The following is a 20896-nucleotide window of genomic DNA, read 5'->3' on the forward strand; positions in this document are numbered from 1 at the left end:
ACCGGAGCTGACGCCAATTAATGGATCCCTCCATCCTGCCTTCTGCCCACTCTCACCCATCTTTGCCCATTCTCTCCCCACAGGACATAACGGGCCTGGGTGCTAGCCACAGTGGCAGAGTGGCTGGGCCTTACACCTGCTACCCCATAGAGGTGAGAGCTCTATGGGGTATGCCTCACCCAGAGTACGTTCTGGACCACCTCCGGAAGCAGAGACACAACCCATCGTGAGAGGATGAGGAGTGGCCTGCTTCTGGGGGTTCGCCCGGCCAAGTGGCAGTGGCAGGGCGACGATCCAGATACGCACCTACCCGACTCGACCCTCCTGCAAATTCACCATCCAGGGGACAGCCTTCCCGGAACCACCTGTGACTATGCTCGTTCAATACTCTAGCATAGCACTGCACGCCCTCAGGGGTTCCCCACTCTCCTGGGTGCGACCCGCCTGCATCACATCCAATCTTGATGACGGGCCCAACCACTGGGCCTCTGAGAGATGGCCAGGCAGGGTCAGGGGCCTCCAGTATAAGCCCAACAAGAGGCCCCTGATTAAGTTCTTAGTTAAGTTTTTTGTGGGGTTAGGGAGGGGGGAGGGAGAAGACTATGGTTGCGCGGGAAAGGCACGCCTTCCAGCCACCATAATGCATGCCAGGCCCACGGCCGTTCGCGACGGCGTACAACGAGGACCAGTCGCCGATAACACCCAGTGGCGTACTGACAAACGTCCCATCCCTAGGATGGTGGGGAATGGCAGAAGGTGCACAGACAGAGGGCCGTATCGTCACCGGGAGTGTCATCTCCGCCCTGTACAGGCGGTGAGACGCTCCGACCCTCTGTTCTCCCCCGGAGGACCCGGGAGCAAAGGTGCGCACCCTCCCATGCTAAGGCTGGTCTACCTGAATGCAAGGTCCGCAGCTAACAAAGCTCACCTCATTCGTGACCTAGTGGAGAGTGAGCATGCGGACCTGGCCTGCATCACGGAAACCTGGCTGGGCCCAGAGGGGGGTGTTCCTCTGGTTGACCTCTGCCCGCCAGGTTTCAAGGTACTGCACCAGCCCCGGGCTCATGGGAGGGGCGGGGGAGTGGCAGTTATCATCAGGGAATCCCTTAGCCCGCGAGAGACCACCGTCCCTCAGATGGTCGGGTGTGAGTCTCTCCTACTGAGATTCGGCCCAGGGGCGCAGTTGGGTCTGCTGCTGGCGTACCTACCACCTAATCGTGCAGCGGCGGCCCTACCCGAGCTACTCAATGTCCTCTCAGGGTTGGTGGTTGAATTCCCAAGACTCATGGTCTTGGGCGACTTTAATCTACCGTCCCTGGGAGGATCGTCCGAACTGGCTCGGGAGTTCATGGCTTCCATGACGGCCATGGACCTGTTGCAAATAATTTCTGGGCCGACTCATGAGAGAGGCCACAACCCAGACTTGATGTTCTTGTCTGGACGGTGGCGTGACGATGTCGGTGGGGGTGCCACAACTATTACGCCCCTGTCATGGACCGATCACCACCTCCTGTGGCTAGACTTCCCCCTTGCCACCCCCCACCGTGGGTGCACGGTGCCAGTCAGATGGTACCGCCCTAGGCGCCTAATGGACCCTGATAAGTTCCAGGCAGCGCTTAGGGACTCGCATGCACCCCCTGCTCACAGCTCGGCGGAAGCCTTAGTGGAAGCCTGGGAAAAGGCAGCCACGGAGGCTCTGGACCGAGTTGTACCCTTGCGGCCTCTGACCCGGCGCAGATCCCAGCGAGCCCCATGGTTCACCGAGGAGCTCCGGGAGATGAAGCGTCGGAGACGGGGCCTAGAGAGCCGTTGGAGGTCCAGTCGATCCGAATCCGACCGATTGCGACTAAGAATCCTCACCAGGTCTTATCTCGCTGCGATAAGGGTGGCAAAATCCAACTACTTTTCCACCCTCATCGCGTCCGCAGATAATCGCCCGGCTGCCTTGTTCAGGGTGACTCGCTCCCTATTAAACCAAGAGGTGAGGGAGGAACCCTTGCAGGGTCGAGCCGAGGAATTTGGTCAATATCTGCTGGATAAAATCGCTCGGATTCGAACTGGTCTGGACTCCAACTGGGCTGAGATGGAAGAACAAGACATGGACAGTCTTGTCGACGTCATCTGGGAAGAATTTGATCCTGTAACTCCTAAGGAAGTGGACAGGATTATGAGAAGGTTGAGCTCCTCCACATGCTTACTGGACCCGTGCCCTTCCTGGCTGGCCTATGCAGCTCGAGAGGCGACACGAGGCTGGTTCCTAGCGGTCATCTCTGCTTCTCTGAGTGAGGGTCACTTCCCCACCGCCTTGAAGGAGGCGGTGGTGAGACCTCTCCTCAAGAAGCCCACCTTGGACCCATCCTCTTTGAATAACTTTCGTCCAGTCTCCAATCTTCGCTTCCTTGCGAAGGTTGTTGAGAGCGTGGTGGCGCACCAACTTCCTCAGATCCTGGATGAAGCGGTTTATCTAGACCCGTACCAATCGGGTTTCAGGCCGGGCTACAGCACGGAGACGGCATTGGTCGCTCTGATGAATGATCTCTGGAGAGCCCGGGACAGGGGCCATTCCTCTGTCCTAGTCTTATTAGACCTCTCGGCGGCTTTCGATACCATCGACCATGGTATCTTGCTGCGACGCCTCAGGGGACTGGGAGTGGGAGGCACGGTTCTGCGTTGGTTCTCCTCCTTTCTCCAGGGTCGCTCGCAGTCGGTGCTGACAGGGGGACAGAGGTCGACCCCGAGGCCTCTCGCTTGCGGAGTCCCTCAGGGGTCGGTCCTCTCGCCTCTCCTGTTCAACATCTACATGAAACCGCTGGGTGAGATCATTCGCAGTTTTGGAGTAGGGTACCATCAGTATGCTGATGACACCCAGCTTTTTATCTCAACTCCTAACAATATCAGTGATGCCCTAGACGTGATGTCCCGCTGCCTGAAAGCGGTCCGGGAATGGATGGGGAGAAACAGGCTTCAACTGAACCCGGACAAGACTGAATGGCTGTACGTACCGGCAAGCCAGGAGATTCAGAACGTCCCACTGCTTAACATTGGGGACAAGTTACTTCCCCCTGCTGATAGGGCCCGCAACCTGGGTGTCCTCCTAGACTCGCAGCTCTCCCTGGAAGACAACATTGGAGCTGTGACCAAGGGGGCCTTCTCCCGGGTTCGACTAGTTCGCCAACTACGGCCTTATCTAGACCTGGATTCCTTACGTACAGTCACCCATGCCCTTGTGACATCTCGCCTAGACTATTGTAACGCTCTCTACATGGGGCTGCCCTTGAGATCCACTCGGAAGCTTCAACTGGTGCAAAGTGCGGCAGCACGGACACTCTTGGGAGCCTCCCGATACTCCCATATCACACCTCTCCTCCGTGCGCTGCACTGGCTTCCGGTTGCCTTCCGTGTGAAGTTCAAGGTGCTAACAATGACATTCAAAGCCCTACATGGCATGGGTCCGGACTACCTACGGGAGCACCTTCTGCCGATGTCAGCACCCCACCGTCCTGTGCGCTCCCACAGAGAGGGCCTCCTCAGGGTGCCACCGCTCAAGGAATGTCGGCTGGTGGCCCCCAGGGGGAGGGCATTCTCAGTGGGTGCGCCAGCCCTCTGGAACACCTTACCTACCGAAATCCGGATGGCCCCTGACCTCCGTACCTTCCGTCGCGACTTAAAAACTTTTTTGTTCCAGCAGGCTGGCCTGGCATGATAGCGTTAATTGGGGTCCCAGTTTGTGTTCATTAGTGTTTCTTATTATTTTATTGTTCGGTCTGTATACCTTCCTTCCTCTGTACACCGCCCCGAGTCCCTCGGGAGAAGGGCGGTTTATAAAAACTAATAAATAAATAAATAAATAAATAAATATACATAGAATGAAGGCTATTGCTAAGCACATTGATTTGTGCTTCTTAGATTGTAAGCCGCCCTGAGTCTTCAGAGAAGGGCGGGATATAAATGGGATTAAAAAAAAAAACAAAAAAACCTGCATAACCTTCTTTTAAAATTCCCATTCACTGGTTTTTTTTTTCGTTTTTTTCTCCATTTATACTTAGCCTAAAAAAGTCTCTAATAAGCTGCTGCCGAATTTCAGCAAGTCAACCCTGGAAGAGAACGGAAAACATTTCAGTGTTTAGCTTGAAAACTACAAAACCCAGGATACAGTTCGGGAAAAGTGCCTATTTTCAGTGCCCTATAAAGAGAGGAACTGATATAATAGGGAAGTTCTCCCAAATTCGACTACATTCCCCATAGTTCAAGGCGACCAAAATATCCGTACGGGGTCCGCCCCTGGCCACCTCCCTCTCCCCGGCAGAGCGCCCGGATAAAGGTTCCGTTCCGTGCGCAGTGCGACTTGATGCGTCGCTGCTGGCAGGGGAGCAGGAGGTTAAGGCTGGGGAAAAGGCGGCAGCGACAGCCTGGCATCGTCCGACTCCCCACCGTGGTGGGAAGGGGACTCTGGAATTGAAGCCCCGGCGGAGGAAATGTCGGAGGGATGGGGAGGTCCCACCGTCCGCGGCTCCGGCGGAGGATTAAACCGCGAGCTATGCCGCACGTTCGGCCACTACAACCGGCACCTGGCGCGATTGCAGCACAACTTGCGCGAAACGAAGAAGTTCTTCCGCGACATCAAATATTCCCAAGGGCCCACTGTTTTCCCCGTTGCTAATGCTGGGCCTGTCGGGGAGGAGCCGCCTGAACAACTCCCCGCCCCTTCGGCCGTTGATAGCGCCCCTGCTGGTGGGGGTGCCTCCCTGCAGACCGGTAAGCGTGAGGGGCGTAACAGAGACGACGGTGTGGGAGAAAGGCCTGCATTCAGGCTCCGGGGGGGGGGGCGCAGTTCCCGGCATCCCATCAAGCGGGACGTCTAGGGAAAAAAAAACACGACAAATCCGGACAGCTGTGGTTCTTTCCGTCTCCATCACTGAAGCGGGAAAGGCCCGCGCTTTACGGAAATCCTGTGGGCAAAGTGAGGGGGTGGGCTCGACTGGAGAGAGAAAACCCCAGATTTGAGCAGCGGGTAGACGCAGGGGTAGGCAACCTCGGCTCTTTTATGACTCGTGGACTTCAACTCCCAGAATTCCTGAGCCAGCTTGGCTGGCTCAGGAATTCTGGGAGTTGAAGTCCACGAGTCATAAAAGAGCCGAGGTTGCCTACCCCTGGGGTAGAGAAAAGGCAGGTGGAAGACAGCTACAGAATTGATGGAAACTGACAAAGTGTTTTCGGAGGTGCCTTGAAGGCAGCAGGAAAGCACGGTTGACAACCCTGTGCTTAATAACGCCTGTTATACACGACTTCGCAACTAACAACAACAACAACAACACCTCCGAGCGCAGGGGGCCTGCTGTGGATGCACAAATGACAGCTGTGTTCTCCCTTAGGGCATCTGACCTGAGAGAAGAGCTGCTGAGGCTGGCCCGTGGCTAGTTTTTATTGTGTTTTAAAGAAGGATGGGCAGTGTGATTCTGAACAGACGATATTTAAACAAAACAAAACAAAACAAACATATTTTAAAACTCTTAGTTTGGAGATTTCACCTGGTTCCTGATTCTTGTGCAAGTCCTTCCTTTATATCTTGGATTAATGATCATATTTGTAGCTCAGTCTTCAAAGGAGGAGTCCTTGGTGTTCTCTGAGCTTGTTTTCTTGCAGACATTTTATTACCCAAACTTAAGTAACATCATCAGTGCTGGATTGTAGATCTGTTTTCAGTAATTGTGTAGCAAAACAAAAGTCTGGGAACTTAAATTTGGAGAATATGCAGCAATGGCCAAATTAACCGCATTTATTCATTAATGGATGTTTGATCAAATTTAAGGAAAGAGTGGCTTCCATATTTATATTATGCAGCAAAGCAAATTTTAAGCATTTAAAGTATGGCTTATTAGGGGAAAATAATTGACCAAATCAGAAATACATGAACATTTTAAATTTGTAAAAAAGATGAAAGTTGCCATCATCCTTTTGAAGCAAATATACTGAAGCATGATATATAGGCAGCAAACTTGAATACTATACTCCTCTCTCAAGTAGTGATTAGAAGATAACTATAAATTATCACAATAGAATAGTGTGTGTTTTTCACTTCCTTTTTTTTCTTTGATCCCCCAAAATACTTGAATCTGGCTTCTGGATATTTTGGTAAACAGATCATCCATTTATTAACATTGGAAGTGGTAGAATTTCTAGAGCTATTAATGAAGAAGAAATGTATGAATAAGTGGATATATCCAAAGCCTAGATGCACTGTATAGGACTTAATAGAATAATGTTTCGCTGTACAAATTGGAACAAATTTCTGAAGAAATGTGTAAGTTGAATATATGACCTGTATCTTTGAAAAATGTGATAAATTTATGCTCAGTAAATGAGTAGTCAAAATATGTTTCTGATAAAAGAAATACTTTCAGATAAGTCTTTTGGGCTGTTTGCCTTTTGTCTTGTAAGTTACATTTCAAGAAACATTAAGTATTGAATTTTTGGTTGAGAGCTATTAATAGGAAAGTTATAACAATGCTGTAAAATTGATCTGACAGTTACTTTAGGGTCAGTAGAATATTTTGCTCTATCAAAGACAGAAATGTCATCTCTAAGGAAAAATCCTTATCTCATAACTTGTCTATTTAGAGACTTCTGTGGCTCATGCCTCATGGAGTAGACCAACATATACTAAGAAAATCTGTATTTGAAGAAATTACTGCATATACAACTGAAGCAGTATAAATTCTCCCTGGTGTGCAGATATCTATTATGGGAAAATGAGACAGTTAATAATTTATTAACTGTTTAATATATTAAACAATTTATTAATAATTTAAACAGTTAATTTAAATATTTCTGTCCTCCTTCCCTTGTCCCTTGGGAAATAGTGTTGCTAGATGGAATAAACATACATAGAAACAGGCTGTATACCCAGCATACTGTAGTTGCCAAGTTATGTTTGATAACTGATATAATACCTGAAAGGGTAATGGAAGTAAAGGGGCTTTGTTATAGTTTGGAGCCAAAGGCTTGGGTAAGTTTGTACATGTAATACTGCTTCCAAGATGAGATGCTTCTTGTGTATTTGCAGCATTTGCATAAACTGTAGTTCCGTGGAGGCAAACCTATGGCACACGTGCCACAGGTGGCACGCAGAGCCCTCTCTGTGGGCACCTGTGCCATCGCCCCAGTCCTAGGCCTTCAGCTGGGTTTTATAAAACCTTTTTGCTTTAGGCTTCCGCCGCCGTGTGCAAAAAAAAAAAGGTCCAATCAATTTCAACTTCTCGCAGGAAAACAAAGATCTCGCAAAGTTGGAATTGATTGAACTTTTTAGTCCCACCCAATCTGCCGTTACCACCACGCCCACCCAATGGGCCATGCCCACCCAGCACCCAATGATACATACATAGGTTTTGGGTTGCAGTTTGGGCACTCGGTCTTTAAAAGTTTTGCCATCACTGCTCTAGTTCATACTAAGACCATGCACAACTTGTGCTATCTGATCATAGGAAAAGGTGCAGTTGGTATAAAGGTGTGCAAACGTACATTCCTGCCCCCCCACCCTCCTGAAAAACCATTTTACCTTCACATCTGAACAATGGTATGGCTCTAGTTCATACAATACCTTTTTGTTATGATTGCAAGTGGATGGAACCAGAGAATAAGCAACTATGAACCTGATATTACCATATGAAAAAAGCTTATTTTGAAATATTGAGATTAATAGAATATTTCCGTAAAAGGTAATTTAGATTAATTTCACTTTTTCCTGCACAGTTCACCATTAATGGTTCATATGTTGTTTTCATTGAAATGATGAAACAAATTATTAGTTAAATTTTATACATTTATGTATTTACATTTGTACAATTAATAACTTCAGCTATTTTTTATTCAAGTTATATTATATTTAAATAATTTTTTGTAGTATAAAGCTTATAGCCTAAGATTCCATGCTATGCATCTCTGCCACTGTGGAAAAAATGTCTTTAAATATCTTTCTAAAAATAAATCTCAAAACAATGGTATTTTTTAATTAAGTGTTTCCTAACTTGAAAACATTCCAAAAGTTTTCCCTCAAAACCTTATTAGACTAATAAAGTCAGTATGATCAAATAGTAACAAAACATTAAACAATATATGTTTAGTTGATTGCAAGTGTGCTGAGTGCCTTCAACTCAGCTAATAAAAGAAGCTACAGTTTTTCACTGCCTAAGTTTTAGGATGATTTTTGTAGAACATACTGTAATTAGGATGGAAAATATTGAATAATACATTTCTGAAGTCCCACAGCTTTTTTTTAGCATATTCAAAATTATAGTAATTTTCTATGGTTTACCTGAAGTTCATATCTCAATCCTTTGTGTCCTTAATAAATATTGTAAAGAGTGACTTGATAGCCTTGTCTAATTTGATCAACTAGTTTGATATGTTTCTTATTGTGAGTGGGGGGTTGTCCTTTAATAAGCAGCACAGATTTGATATTGATATGTGGTTGAATTTTGAGCTGGGTTGCTCCCTCCATTGTTTGCTATGAAATCCTCAATGGTAATAATAGATCTATTGACAAATTGGCTTGTTACATGCAAATGGAAGAAAAGTGTGCAATACCCATGATTTGATTGAAAGCTACTTCATGTAGTACAATCTTGACATGAATATAGAGTAAAAGATGTGCATAATGTTTATAAATCATCTATACATTTTGAAATTAAGCATGTGGTAAGGTCATAATTGCAGGCAAAGGATTTAACAACAGATATATTTAATTAAGTATATTAAGCATTGCATTGCTTTACTATTATTTAATATTAAAGTTTTAAAAACGATATGAAACCTAACAAAAATTAATAGAAGGTAATGAAACAAGGGAAGAAAGAAAAAAAGATAAAAGTGCAAAGAAGAAAATATAGAAATTTCCAATTTTATTTGCAGCTAATTTATTTGCAGCCAATTTTATTTGCAGCTAAAGTTCCATAACTTTTCCCCTGCTTTTTGTCCATTAATCCCAATATATCCTTTTATTATTAGATCTTCTCTTGATTTTATTTTATATTCCCTTTGAAAAAAATTCTAATATATTTAGTTTCATGTAATTTCATAAACATAAACCATTTATGTTTGTTTTCATCTATAAATGATTCTTGTCCTGAGAGCCACAAAGATTTGTTTGGGCACAACCTAGGTTTATATTTATTACATATTTTCAGAATTGTACAGCTGAGATAATTATTTTCAAAATCTGTATTAACCTAGCTTTGTTGTATCCATTCCACCCAAATGTCAGATTACGTGCTTCCAATTTTTATATAACCTTTTCTTACTGATACTCTTTAATCCAAACTGAACAATGAGCTCCAAAGTATAATTTCAAACTTGATAGATCCAATTCTCATCTTTCTTTTTGCATCTTTCAATACCTTATATTTAATTTACTTTTTTCCCCTATCATACAAATTTAGCCATTGCTTACATGGTACATCAGTTGTCAAAGCAGGTATTGTCTGAAAGAAAAATAACATTCTAGGCAAAGCATTCACCTTAATGACAGAAATTCTGCCTAATAATGAGAGTTGTTCTGTATCCCATCGTAACATTTTTTAATTTGCATTCCATGTCTTCACATAATTATTTTGGGGAAAAAACATACAAGTCATATTTGTCATAGTGATACACAAATATTTTACCTTCCTTTTGATCTTGAAATCAATTTTATTCATCAGTTCTTTTCTCAGGCTGTAAAGGAGATGGCAGGAAAGCTGTACTTTAAGACTAGCAAAATTCTGTTAATGTAGCCTTACAATAAAGTAGAATTAGCTCATCTGATTGTGTTTTAGCAATGACCCACTGCAGAAGCTGGGCTTGGTAGTGCATTTTGAATGTTTTGATTATGCCTTGGTTGAGAGGTTTAATTTTTGATGTAGTGTTGGAGGCAAAAATTTCAGTTTCACGTTTGTAAGATGATTCATTTGGGGATGGCTCGGACAGTTGTCCACTATAAGGAGAATGGACCTTTTTCATTTCTGGGTCAAATACATCTTATCCACTCCTCAAAATAGGGCACCAGTCATCCATTCAGATTTGTTAGATTCCCGGGTAATGAGAAGGTCTTTGGGCTGCAGGTTCTTGAATGAGCATTGCTTTGTGGATTTACCAATCACCAAAGGTTTTAGCTTCTCTCTGGTTAAACTAGCACACAGCAGAACTGTGAAACGTTCTTTAGAAAGTTTTCCACTGTCCAGTTATATTTGTCCTATAACTCCCTCATAACAAGGAGTGTCAGGCATTGCCTTGAAAAAGAGTCTATACTCATAAGCAATGCCGAATCAAAGTTAAAAATATTGTATTCTTTGATATTCTTCTTGAAAGGTTTTGCTACTAATTCTGCATTTCACTTTTCTTGCCCTTGATGCAGACTGGACTCAACTGGTCTAATTATAGAGAGCAAATTAATACTATGTGTCAAGGTCCAGGTGGTCGAGATACAACTTACAGAGGTGGTCGATATAGAGAGGTTGGCATTCTATTGTGTACATATAGGTATGTCCGGTCTACAAAAATTAGGTCAACTTAGGAAGTGATCAATGTAGGGAGGTGATCAATTATGTAGGTTTCACTATATATCTGTAAATATGTTGATTGCAGGGTGGAGTATTTTCTACATACACCTTAACAGCCTCTTCTCCATGAGTCAACGGATATGTGATAGGAAATTAAAATATTCATGAAGGGTATTAATTTCAGTCAACCATCTTCCTAGAGTTATTTGATGACAGTGTTCTGTCTCCCTCTATAAATCTATTCAAAGCAAAGGTGGTTGCCCAGTACTATACAGGCAAATTTAATCACTAGATTGCTTCTTGCTGCTTTGCTGTCTTTACACATTTAGACAATTTCAACCAATACCTGTGAATCCTTTGTCTCCTGAATTATATGATACTGGCAAAGCAAGTTGCATCAACAGTAAGAATTGTCATTAGAATTGGATAGTCAAATATTTATTCAGTATTTAGATAGTCCTTGCTTAGTGACCACTTGTTTAGTGATAATTTGAAGTTGCAATGGTGCTGAATAATATGTAATATGCACTTACAAGCTGGTCCTGTAATTACGTATGTATGTATGTATGTATGTATGTATGTATGTATGTATGTATACACACATATACACATACCCCTAACAGTTTAAAAGCATGCAAATGCAAGTAGATAAATAGGTACCATTTTGGTAGGAAGGTAACAGTGTTCCATGTGCCTCGGTAATACTGGCCAAATATGCTCAGACAATGCTGGCTTCTTGGGCAAAGTAACGAAGATGAGTTCTGTCCCCTAGAATCGGTTATGACTGGATGGGGAAACCTTTATTATCTTTGTCTGTCTCCCTGTCTATCTATTGAATCTCCCACCTTTATTATTTTTACAAACAACCCCAGGTGGTGAATATATCCAGCACACCTTCCTCCTTCTATTTTTCCCACAACAACCCTGTGAGGTGAGTTGGGCTAAGAGAGAGTGACAGGCCCAAGGTCGCCAACTGACTTTCATGGCTAAGGCAGGACTTACGGATGACACGTCCGGCTTGCAGGCCGGCAGTTTGACACCCCTGCTCTTAAGTTATAGCCCTCACGGTGCTTCTACAGTCACATAATCACGATTAGGGTATTTGTCACTTATAATGGTTGTGATGTCCTGCAGTTACATGATCACTATTTGTGGTCTTCCCCACTGGCTTCTCACAAGGAAAATCAATGGGCCAGCCAGCAGGCAAAGTTGCAAGGTCTCTGGTAAGTCAGCCCCCTGGCATTCCTGAGCTCATGCCCCACTGGAACATCCTGCCTACAGCCCTTATGGTGCTCATATTCTATGGCGCCATCCATGTCTTGACTTTCTTGCATTCACACATGGCCTTCATTAGGCTTCCTAAGCCTTTCTCAGCCTCCCCTAACACACCCAGCCTGCGCCAGCCACCCTCCCCAAGGTTTCCCCCAACTGTCCATGCTACACCTCCATGTTCTTTACCTGAGACTTCCATCAGTTCCTGCTTAACAACTCACATATCTTGGAGTTATAAGGGCGCTAGGGACTGCTGGGATTATTACTTAGCAACAACAATTCCAGTCTCAATTGCTGTCATAATTGGAATAACCTATATTTGTATTAGTAAAAGATCACTCATGTTAATCTTAAAAAACAATCTGATTACAATGGATTTTAATAAATAAAAGCAAATCATTGCATAGTTCTTTTTAAATAAACTTTTAGCATGATTTTTTTAAAAAATGTGACTTTTAAAAGAAAAGTCTATTATGTTTTTTTAAAGGAACCTACTAATTTGATCTTCACTGACTAATTCACTTCCAATTGCAAAATCATGATTTTCAAATTTCTTCAGGGCCTATGGGCAAAAACATTTGGTATCATGTCACACATTAGCTAAAAATAAGAAAATCTTCTCTCTGCAATTACATTTTTGGATTCAGAAAACATTTGAAATGCTACTTTATTACCAAAAGAATAGAAATTGACAATACTTGATAACTTGGCAAACAGTTTTAGATTGGTGAAAAAAATTAAGTCAACATAGTGTACTACCTGTGGTTTTAGAGATGAACTGCAGAGGAAAAAAAACACTCACTAACCTGTTTAGCATACAATGGGCTTAAAGTTATATTTCAACATACCTTTCATCTTCAGTTTGAAAGTTGGTTTTCAGGTTTTCCAAAAAAGAGCTTTCTCCTTTTACTGTGGGTGTTACAGCAATTCCATTTTAATTTCAGCAGAATGCTTTTGGCTTTTATATGCTTTCTACTGCATTAATCTGCGTACAAAATACTACTATTGCATTTTAGCATTTATAGTTGATAAACTGTATAGAAAGAGTTCTGTTTTCTATATAATTACATTTTTATAAGTGAAAGTACTGTGCTTCAATTACGAATGTGAACATTAATGTGCCTGCTTTTCTCATTGTTACTGGACCTAAGCATTGCTCTAGTGTAGTGTATCAATAGTAAATTGCTACCACAAGTTTGAATAATAGCCATTATTATTCATATGGCCTGCAAGATTTTAGACCAACGTTAACACTGCAATCATATACTGTACAGATATACTAACTTCTATTGATATATGTGCACCTTGCTTCAACCAAAGACTTGCATACCAGTCCCACTATAATCAGTGTGACAAAAGTAAGGCTTACATCAAATTAATATAATTTAATCCTTAGAAATGCACTTAATATTTCTGTGTTGAAGACAGATTCAAGATGCTGGTGATGACCTATAAAGCCCTAAATGGCTTGGGTCCGGATTATCTGAGGGAACACCTGCTGCCGGCATCAACTTCCCATCGTCCTCTGCGCTCCCACAGGGAGGGCCTTAGGGTACCGCTGGTGAAGGATTGCCGGCGGGTGACTCCCAGAGAGAGGGCCTTCTCTGTGGGTGCACCTGCCCTTTGGAACCAACTTCCGATGGAACTTAGGATTGCCTCCGCTCATTCCGCCGGGACCTGAAAACTTGGCTCTTTGAGCTGTCGGGCCTAGACTGAGGGGTTTTAATTGGGTTTTAATGTTTTAACTTTTTAAATTTTGGGCTTTAAATTTAATTGTTTTGATTTTTAAAAAACTTTTGTATGGTATGATTTTAATTGCCCTGTAAACCGCCCTGAGTCCTCCGGGAATAGGGTGGTATATAAGTCAAAATAATAAATAATAAATAAAATAAATATAGCAAACTTTTTAAGCTGTGTCTAATTTTGTCTAACGCTTTTAATGTTAAAGACTCCCTTCAGTTGAGCTTGATTCCTGTTAACTACAGGGAGATGTAGTTCTTTTGGCAGCCATAAAGAAGTAGCTTGCTATGGCCTTCCTCCTGGATGCTTTTTTCAATTTCCCAGTCTAATCAGTAGTCTTAGGATTTCCTAATTAATTCCTGTCCAACTGCTAACAAGGTCTGCCCTTGCTTAGATTTTTGGGTTACTGATAATTTTATTTGGGATACAGTGGGAAATCTTATGACGGAGGAAATAAGCTGCACAATCATGGTTTGAATATAGGAGTGTTCAAAGAGCACCCCTCTCTGAAAAACTGGCAATATGCCAAGCAACTATTTTATCTTGTTTCCATTTTATACGCTGTGTTAGAAACTACATATCATTGATAAGATTTGTATTTCTGAATTTATTAGTAGCCTATGTATTTTGATAATGTGGCAGGAAATAAACATTTTGGGGAAAATAAGTTATTCAACACATACCTCCTCACTTTTTCAGATTAACTGTCTTCAGATAGAATGGCTTGAAGGCTATAATATAATAGGATATGGAGGCAGGCAATCTGTGCACAATGGAGCGGATGGGCCAGTAGCCTTGGAAATAACAGCTGATAGCTGGAGGGAATAGAAGGGGGGGCAATATCATTATGGATGGGAGCCTTGCTGTTGCTGCCTCTCTTTCATCAGCTGAAAGTATTAAAGATAAATTCAAGTTTTAGTATTGTATTAAACTTGAAGGGGCCTGTGGAAACGATGCTTATTCAATTTCCTGCCATTATGTAAATTAAAAGCACAAGATTCTGGATTGCTGCTTTTTATCCTCCTTACTGCCTAAAATGTGTATTTGCTGGCATGGGAAGAACAGACTTGATCTGTGGGAGCAGTAGCTCCTAAGCCATATCCAGTCCTCTATGGAGATAATAGCTTGCTGTCTCTGATTTCTCTATCATCATTTCTCTCTTCCTCTCCCCCCCGTTAAAAAAACCCCCACTGTCTATATACAAAATTCTCTTAGGGCTATAATACATTTGACAAAGTGGACAGTGATCCATGAATGCTTACACTATAATAAAAAAACCCCTTCAAATATCACAATAATGTTTTGCTCTTACTTTAGAATTGATATGTCTAAGATAGGCTTCTCAATATGGGAGTCCTCCAGATCAGGGGTCCCCAACCTTTCTTCATTGGCCCGGTGCGGGGGGGGGCGGGACAGAGATGCCATTATCTGCCCACGTGTGCAAAGGGGGCTGCAAGCACGTGCACAAACGGGGCCACAATTGCACGTGTGACACAAGTGCGGCCATGAGCGCCTGCGCAATGCTTGGGCGACAGTGCCTGGGCGCCACCACAATGCTAGCGCAAGTGGGGTGTGTGTGCTCATGATGCTAGCTAGCGCTTGCACGATGCTCACTATTGTGAGCGCCTGTGTGACATTAGTGTGAGTGGGGGACGCTTGACACACACGCACTGGCCAACCACTCAGGCAGCCCAGTGACCAATAGCCACGACCCGGTAGTGGGCCGTGGCCCACAGGTTGGGTACATCTGCTCCAGTTGTATTGGGAATATAAGCTGCAGGGGCTCTGCTTGCTGATTAATTCTGGGAATTGCCAGTCCCAACACTTATAAGAGGCCCTTCAATGGGAAGGTTAATCTTGGGGAAATCTGTGCTGAGAACCTTGCAGCATAAAATTCCTCATAATATTTATATGCTTTTTTTTTTTAGGACAGCTAAGTTCAATTGCCTTTCCCCGACATGAGGAGGAATACCTCCAGCTGACAGTAAGCTGTCCCCCGTGCTTATTAATCTTTGGTCAAAACTGTAATGCCAAATGCCAATTACTCAACATGCTCTTGGGAAGGAGACTGCTACCTACCACCAAAATTAGCAGCGAGGAGAATTGTAAGAGACGTCGAATTCGTTTCACACATGGAAGACAAACACGGATCAGTTTAGCTCTACCAGGACAGTATGAATTGGTTCATAATTTGGCAGCTCATCAAAGTAGTTGGGAAACAATACCTGAGGAGGACTTAGAAATCCATGATGACAATGAGGATCTGGCACATCAGATTGCAGAGTTGGAGGTTACACTGAATCATACTTTATTACAGGTACCAATGAAAACAAATGTCTTTGTACATACTATTCCATGTTTAAACATAGGAAAGTAGTTTTGCCAGAAGTCTTTTAATTAATGTTACATTTTTTTTATTTTGAATGTAGATGAAGACATTCTACAGATAGAACAAATGACAACTTTCAAAATATAAGAGTTTGAGTTCACCCTTAAGTTTAATTTCAATGTGTGTGTCTGAATTTAAAACTGTTTGTTTTATCTGCAATTAAGATTATGAATTTACATTTATAAAATTTAAATGTTCTTTTCCTTATCCTTTATTGTATTTAAATATTGTATTCCTCAGTTGGGTATTAGTGCATTATAGATATATACTAAAGTTTCTTTTGATTTGGGCTGTCTTAACTTTTACATGAGAATCGTATTGTATTATTACTAGCCTTAGAAAATTTGCCTACAAGTCTATTTTTTAAGTATATCTTCATATTGGAATATTGCTAATATGGAATGAAATGTAATGTTAGCACAGAAAACCATTGCTTTTAATGTCATGCATTTCAACTAAATATGTTAATCTAGTTTTATTTATGTAAGTCAACTTATGGAAGACAATTCAAAGGTGTTCTGTGAACTTCTTGAATCAATCAATGAAAAAGATACTTTTGTTAGAATCAGGATATAGTTAGGACAAATTCAGCATTTGCATAATAAGGAATAGTAAATTGAGAGTTTTTTAATTCAACCCCCCCATTCCCCCAAAGGACCATTGTTAGATTTCCCATTTATGGAATTTTAAATAAGAGAAATTAATTGAAATTTCAATTAAAATAAGTAGGTGAAAATAGCTAATGCCAAGTTTGTCATTTTTGCACAGAATTCTATCAGAGAAATGTTAAGGAACAGAAAATGTAGAATTGTAAAATATGAATTTATTTAACCAGATTTTAAAATGTTTGGCTTGAATAAAATTGTTTTGGTTTCCAACTGCTAGAGATACTGTTAATCTAATTCAAAGAATTGACAGTTGTTACTATGTGGTTTTTATGCCCTATGTAGCTCTGACTAAATCATTATTTTTCATTCAAACATTGTAAAAAATACATTGCTAGGCTTTTTTAAAAGTAGATTCTTAAAGGTATTAATTCTTTGTATGCACATTGAGATTAGATATAAGAAGGTTCTGAATTATACTCTTTTTAACCCCTATTAAGAATTGAGCATTTATACAATTATATAGTCACTTGAGAGGGGTGGGAAAAAAAGCTGTGAAGTAGATTGGGACTGCTTAACTGACTGATACTGTGTTCCAGCCTTTTCTTCAAACTGCATTAGACTAATTCCCATATATAAAGTGTGAATAGTATTGGTCAGTTCTGGCACATTTTGGAAAAAAGGTGCAGTGTGGGAGAACACCAGTGGATTGTCAGGATAGAATGGATAAAATATAAGTTTCTCTCTTCCTGTTAACTACAAATATTGCTGATTCTTATTTGTAGGTAATTGTATTCAGGTTGCTTTTTATCATATAATGGATATATTTTTAAAAAGACTGCATACCAAAAAGAGATGGCTATTAAAAAAGATGTGAACAAGGTTTCAGCTAATGATTAAAATGTATAGATTGTGTTAGCAATGTTTCCTCTTGTAAAAGAAAAATACTATTTTAAAATGGTACTTGCTATCCAGTTCCTTTATTTATAGTTCTAATATATATTTAATTTAATATCAAGAATTCTTTTCCACCAGATTATTTTATTCAGCTGGAGCAATGAGTGGATGTCCTGAAGTTGTTAACTCATCAATTACATTTTTTTTTGCAAAGTTAATTTGGTTGAGAATGTCTTAAGCTCTATAAGTTTAATTTCCAAATATTAAATCTCGTTGCAGAAATAGGTTCCACTTATACTTAGGAACACTGTTATCCTGTATGAGAAGAGGCAAAAGCTAAAGGAAAACCACTGATAAGAGCTAGCAAGAATACTCACTTTAGCTTCTGTTCATCAAATAAGATTAGTTCTCATATTGAGATGTCTAACTCTTTCCACTTCATTGACTTTGTTTATTGCAATGAATATGAGTCACTCTCATGGCAAATGTTGATTTGCACATGAATCTTTATCTTAACTTTCACTTTTGCCTAGCAACATCAGTTTTTGTATTCTATGTTCTGAAGTCCCATGACAGTCAGGCAAACGACAATTAACAGTTTATTTTGAGAGTTGCAGGAAAAGAATTTTTGAAAACCTAGTGATGTATTGAAGTGGCTGAAATTTGCCCAATTTAATTGTTTAGTAATAGCTTTATAGGGTTATCATCGCTGTTGTGCTCAATTTTGTCTTGTTCGGGGTGGAGACAGTTGAGATGTTTGCATTGAAATGTGTGTCTCAGACAGCATGAATATTTGTTTGATGTTTGTTCAGAGACAAAACAACTTCTTCCTGTAATTTTCTTTGATCTTTTTTATATTACCAGTTCTAAGCTTATATAATGTTTTAAGAGTAATACGAATCCGAATCCACCCAAGTGATATATTTAATACCTGAATGTTTCTTAAACCTGGCACTTTACTTCATTCTTCACAACACACTTGCATGGGGGTGGGGGCTGCAGTTGTTATTTAATATAATATTTGGCATGGTTCTGATTCTGCTGAAAATGTGATTAAAATGAGTTGCAAATTGTTTCTGTGAAAAGTCAAGCAAAATGCATCAGTTCAGGGAGTGTTTGCCAGAATCTATTACAATTCTGCTATTTGTAAACTGACAGAATATCAAAGGGACATCAAACAAATGAGCTGAATTAAACAGGCATATCAGAATAGATTTCAAAATATGCGGAGGCTATAAATATAGAGATATAGAGCTTCTGAAGTTTTACATAATTACTGTATAGATTTTTAAAAAGAATTTTTTTTACAGCCAATGTAGTTTAATACACACATATAAAGTTATTACAGGCCAACCCAAGTCAATTCAGTAGCTGTAGTGCAGTTACTGGGCATGAGGCAATGACAAGGCTTTATGAAGAGCACAGATATCTGCACAAAGACTAGGCAGTTTACTTATGAAACACCTACAAAATAATTATAGCCTTAAATATGGTTCTGTTTTTCTGTTGTGAAAAATATAGGGGTAATGTATCATCCTGTTTTCTCAAACCATATAGGTATACTATATATTTAAGCTAGCCACTTTACTGAAAGCTAAATAAGTTTATCTGCTTTGCACTGAAGGATTGCACCAGATTATCTACAATTTTTGGAAGCCATCTCTTCTGTCATAGAACATGTTCTGTATCTAAATGAGGAAAAATTGGTGTCATTAATGTAAGTTTTTTTATATTCTGAGAGTTAAAGGAAACATTAAGGGACTGTCTTCACTTATACAAAATTGAGACTTTAATTGTACTTAAAGATTATTATTATGTTTATCTTTCTCAGATTCCCCTTGAAAGCAGGAGAGATACATTTCTTGCTATGGATGTGGAAGGGAGGGAGTGCAGGATGCAAAGCTCAGATCAGCCCTTAATGTTAAATTTTTAATGCTTTGGTATCTTCAGGAAATGGATATTGTGATAGCTCCATGTCGGGGATTCCAGTCAGCCGAAGACACTTTGGGAGAATCTATCAACAGCGTTCTTCCAGTCATCACTTTTGCCATCAGTGAGGCTAAACTTTCAACACTGGACATGAACGAGCTGCAAGAGATTAAAGAGAAGTTTGCTTTACCCATCTTCTTTTTCAAAGTATTAGATTTGGGATCTGAACTAATATCTCCTCAAAATGCAGAAACTGAAAAGTCATCCCTTTTTCGGCAACTGCTAGATTTAGATTATCTTAGTAGCAACCATTGCAGTTGTGGAGCTCCTAGCCCTGATGCCAAAGCCCAAAGCATGTTGGTAGAACAGTCTGATAAGATTCGTCTGCTTAGCACTTTCTCCAAACAAGTGCTGCAACAGCGTTTGGTAGACGCTGCCGCCATTTTGAACATTGTACACTACCGTTGCTTAGACATCTTCATCAACCAAGCCTTTGACATGCAACGAGACCTACAAATCACTCCAAAGCGTTTAGAATATACACAGAAAAAAGAGGATGAGCTGTACAAATCTCTGATGAGTATAGCCAACCGCAAACAAGAAGAAATGAAAGATATGATAATTGAAACTCTCAATAACATGAAAGAAGAGCTCCTGGAAGATGCTGCTAATATGGAATTCAAAGGTAAAGCAAGTCATACCATAAAAAATAATGACCTGCAAAGAGTATTCTATTTTGCATTTTATATTGATTCTGGAAAACCTCCTAGTTAGAGATTCCCATGTTGGTCCAGGTAAAAATGTTCATTCATATGTTTTGCTTTTAAATCTTACAAGTCAAGTGAATATACCATCAGGATTGAAACACAATTGATAGAAATTTCATACACATTGGATCAGCATGAGTAATTTATTAATGTAGTTTCATCCAGCTGAATACTCTCCAGGTAGTATAGATATTTCTAAGAATTCTGGGAGCTGAAACCTACATTGTCTGAAGTGTGCTCACATTGGGAAATGACTAGTGTGATGGCTGTCTATGACTGAAAGAGATACAGCTTTCTAACTAAGATAATGTTCTGTAAAAGTATTCTACATTGTATATATTGTACATTTTTGTACTGAATGTTATACAGGATCCTGCTTCTTGCATGTGTGTGTGCAAGTAATTGCCCTCCTAGTGCAGTCAATTAAAATAAATTAAAGGATAATTAGGACCAGACTTGACTTATATAAATCTCACAAACTTCAGCTCTCTTCAAGACAGTAGAGGAATGTCATACCCTTTTCAGAATATATTTCTGAACACCATTATAAAATTGAGGAATTGAGGTGCCTCAACCAAGAAGTCGATTTTAAAATTTTTCTAAAGCCTTGAAGCTTTCTGCTGATCCATAATCAGAGTAATAGTCATGAAATGTAAAAGATTTGGGGTAATACTGAATGGTTGTTCTAGTGAAATCATTTTAAGCCACAAGTCTCAAGGAATCTCAGAAAAACATTCTGAGATCTGTAGGCTTCCCTCATTAAAC

At 40.9% G+C, this 20896-nt stretch overlaps 1 protein-coding gene across 2 annotated transcripts in view; it reads left to right on the forward strand.

The window, feature by feature from the left end:
- Positions 1 to 4354: 4354 nt before the first annotated feature.
- Positions 4355 to 20896, forward strand: part of DSTYK (dual serine/threonine and tyrosine protein kinase) — a 46821-nt gene continuing 30279 nt past the window's right edge. For both annotated transcript variants that reach the window (XM_083358658.1, XM_083358657.1), the window contains exons 1-3: positions 4355 to 4755; positions 15473 to 15861; positions 19386 to 20049. In XM_083358658.1, the coding sequence (XP_083214784.1) occupies positions 4476 to 4755; positions 15473 to 15861; positions 19386 to 20049 (1333 nt within the window). In that variant the 5' untranslated portion in view covers positions 4355 to 4475. The remainder of the gene's footprint in view (positions 4756 to 15472; positions 15862 to 19385; positions 20050 to 20896) is intronic.

Source organism: Vipera ursinii (genome assembly GCF_947247035.1).
Source record: "Vipera ursinii genome assembly, chromosome: 3".
Classification (NCBI taxonomy): Eukaryota; Metazoa; Chordata; class Lepidosauria; order Squamata; family Viperidae; genus Vipera; species Vipera ursinii.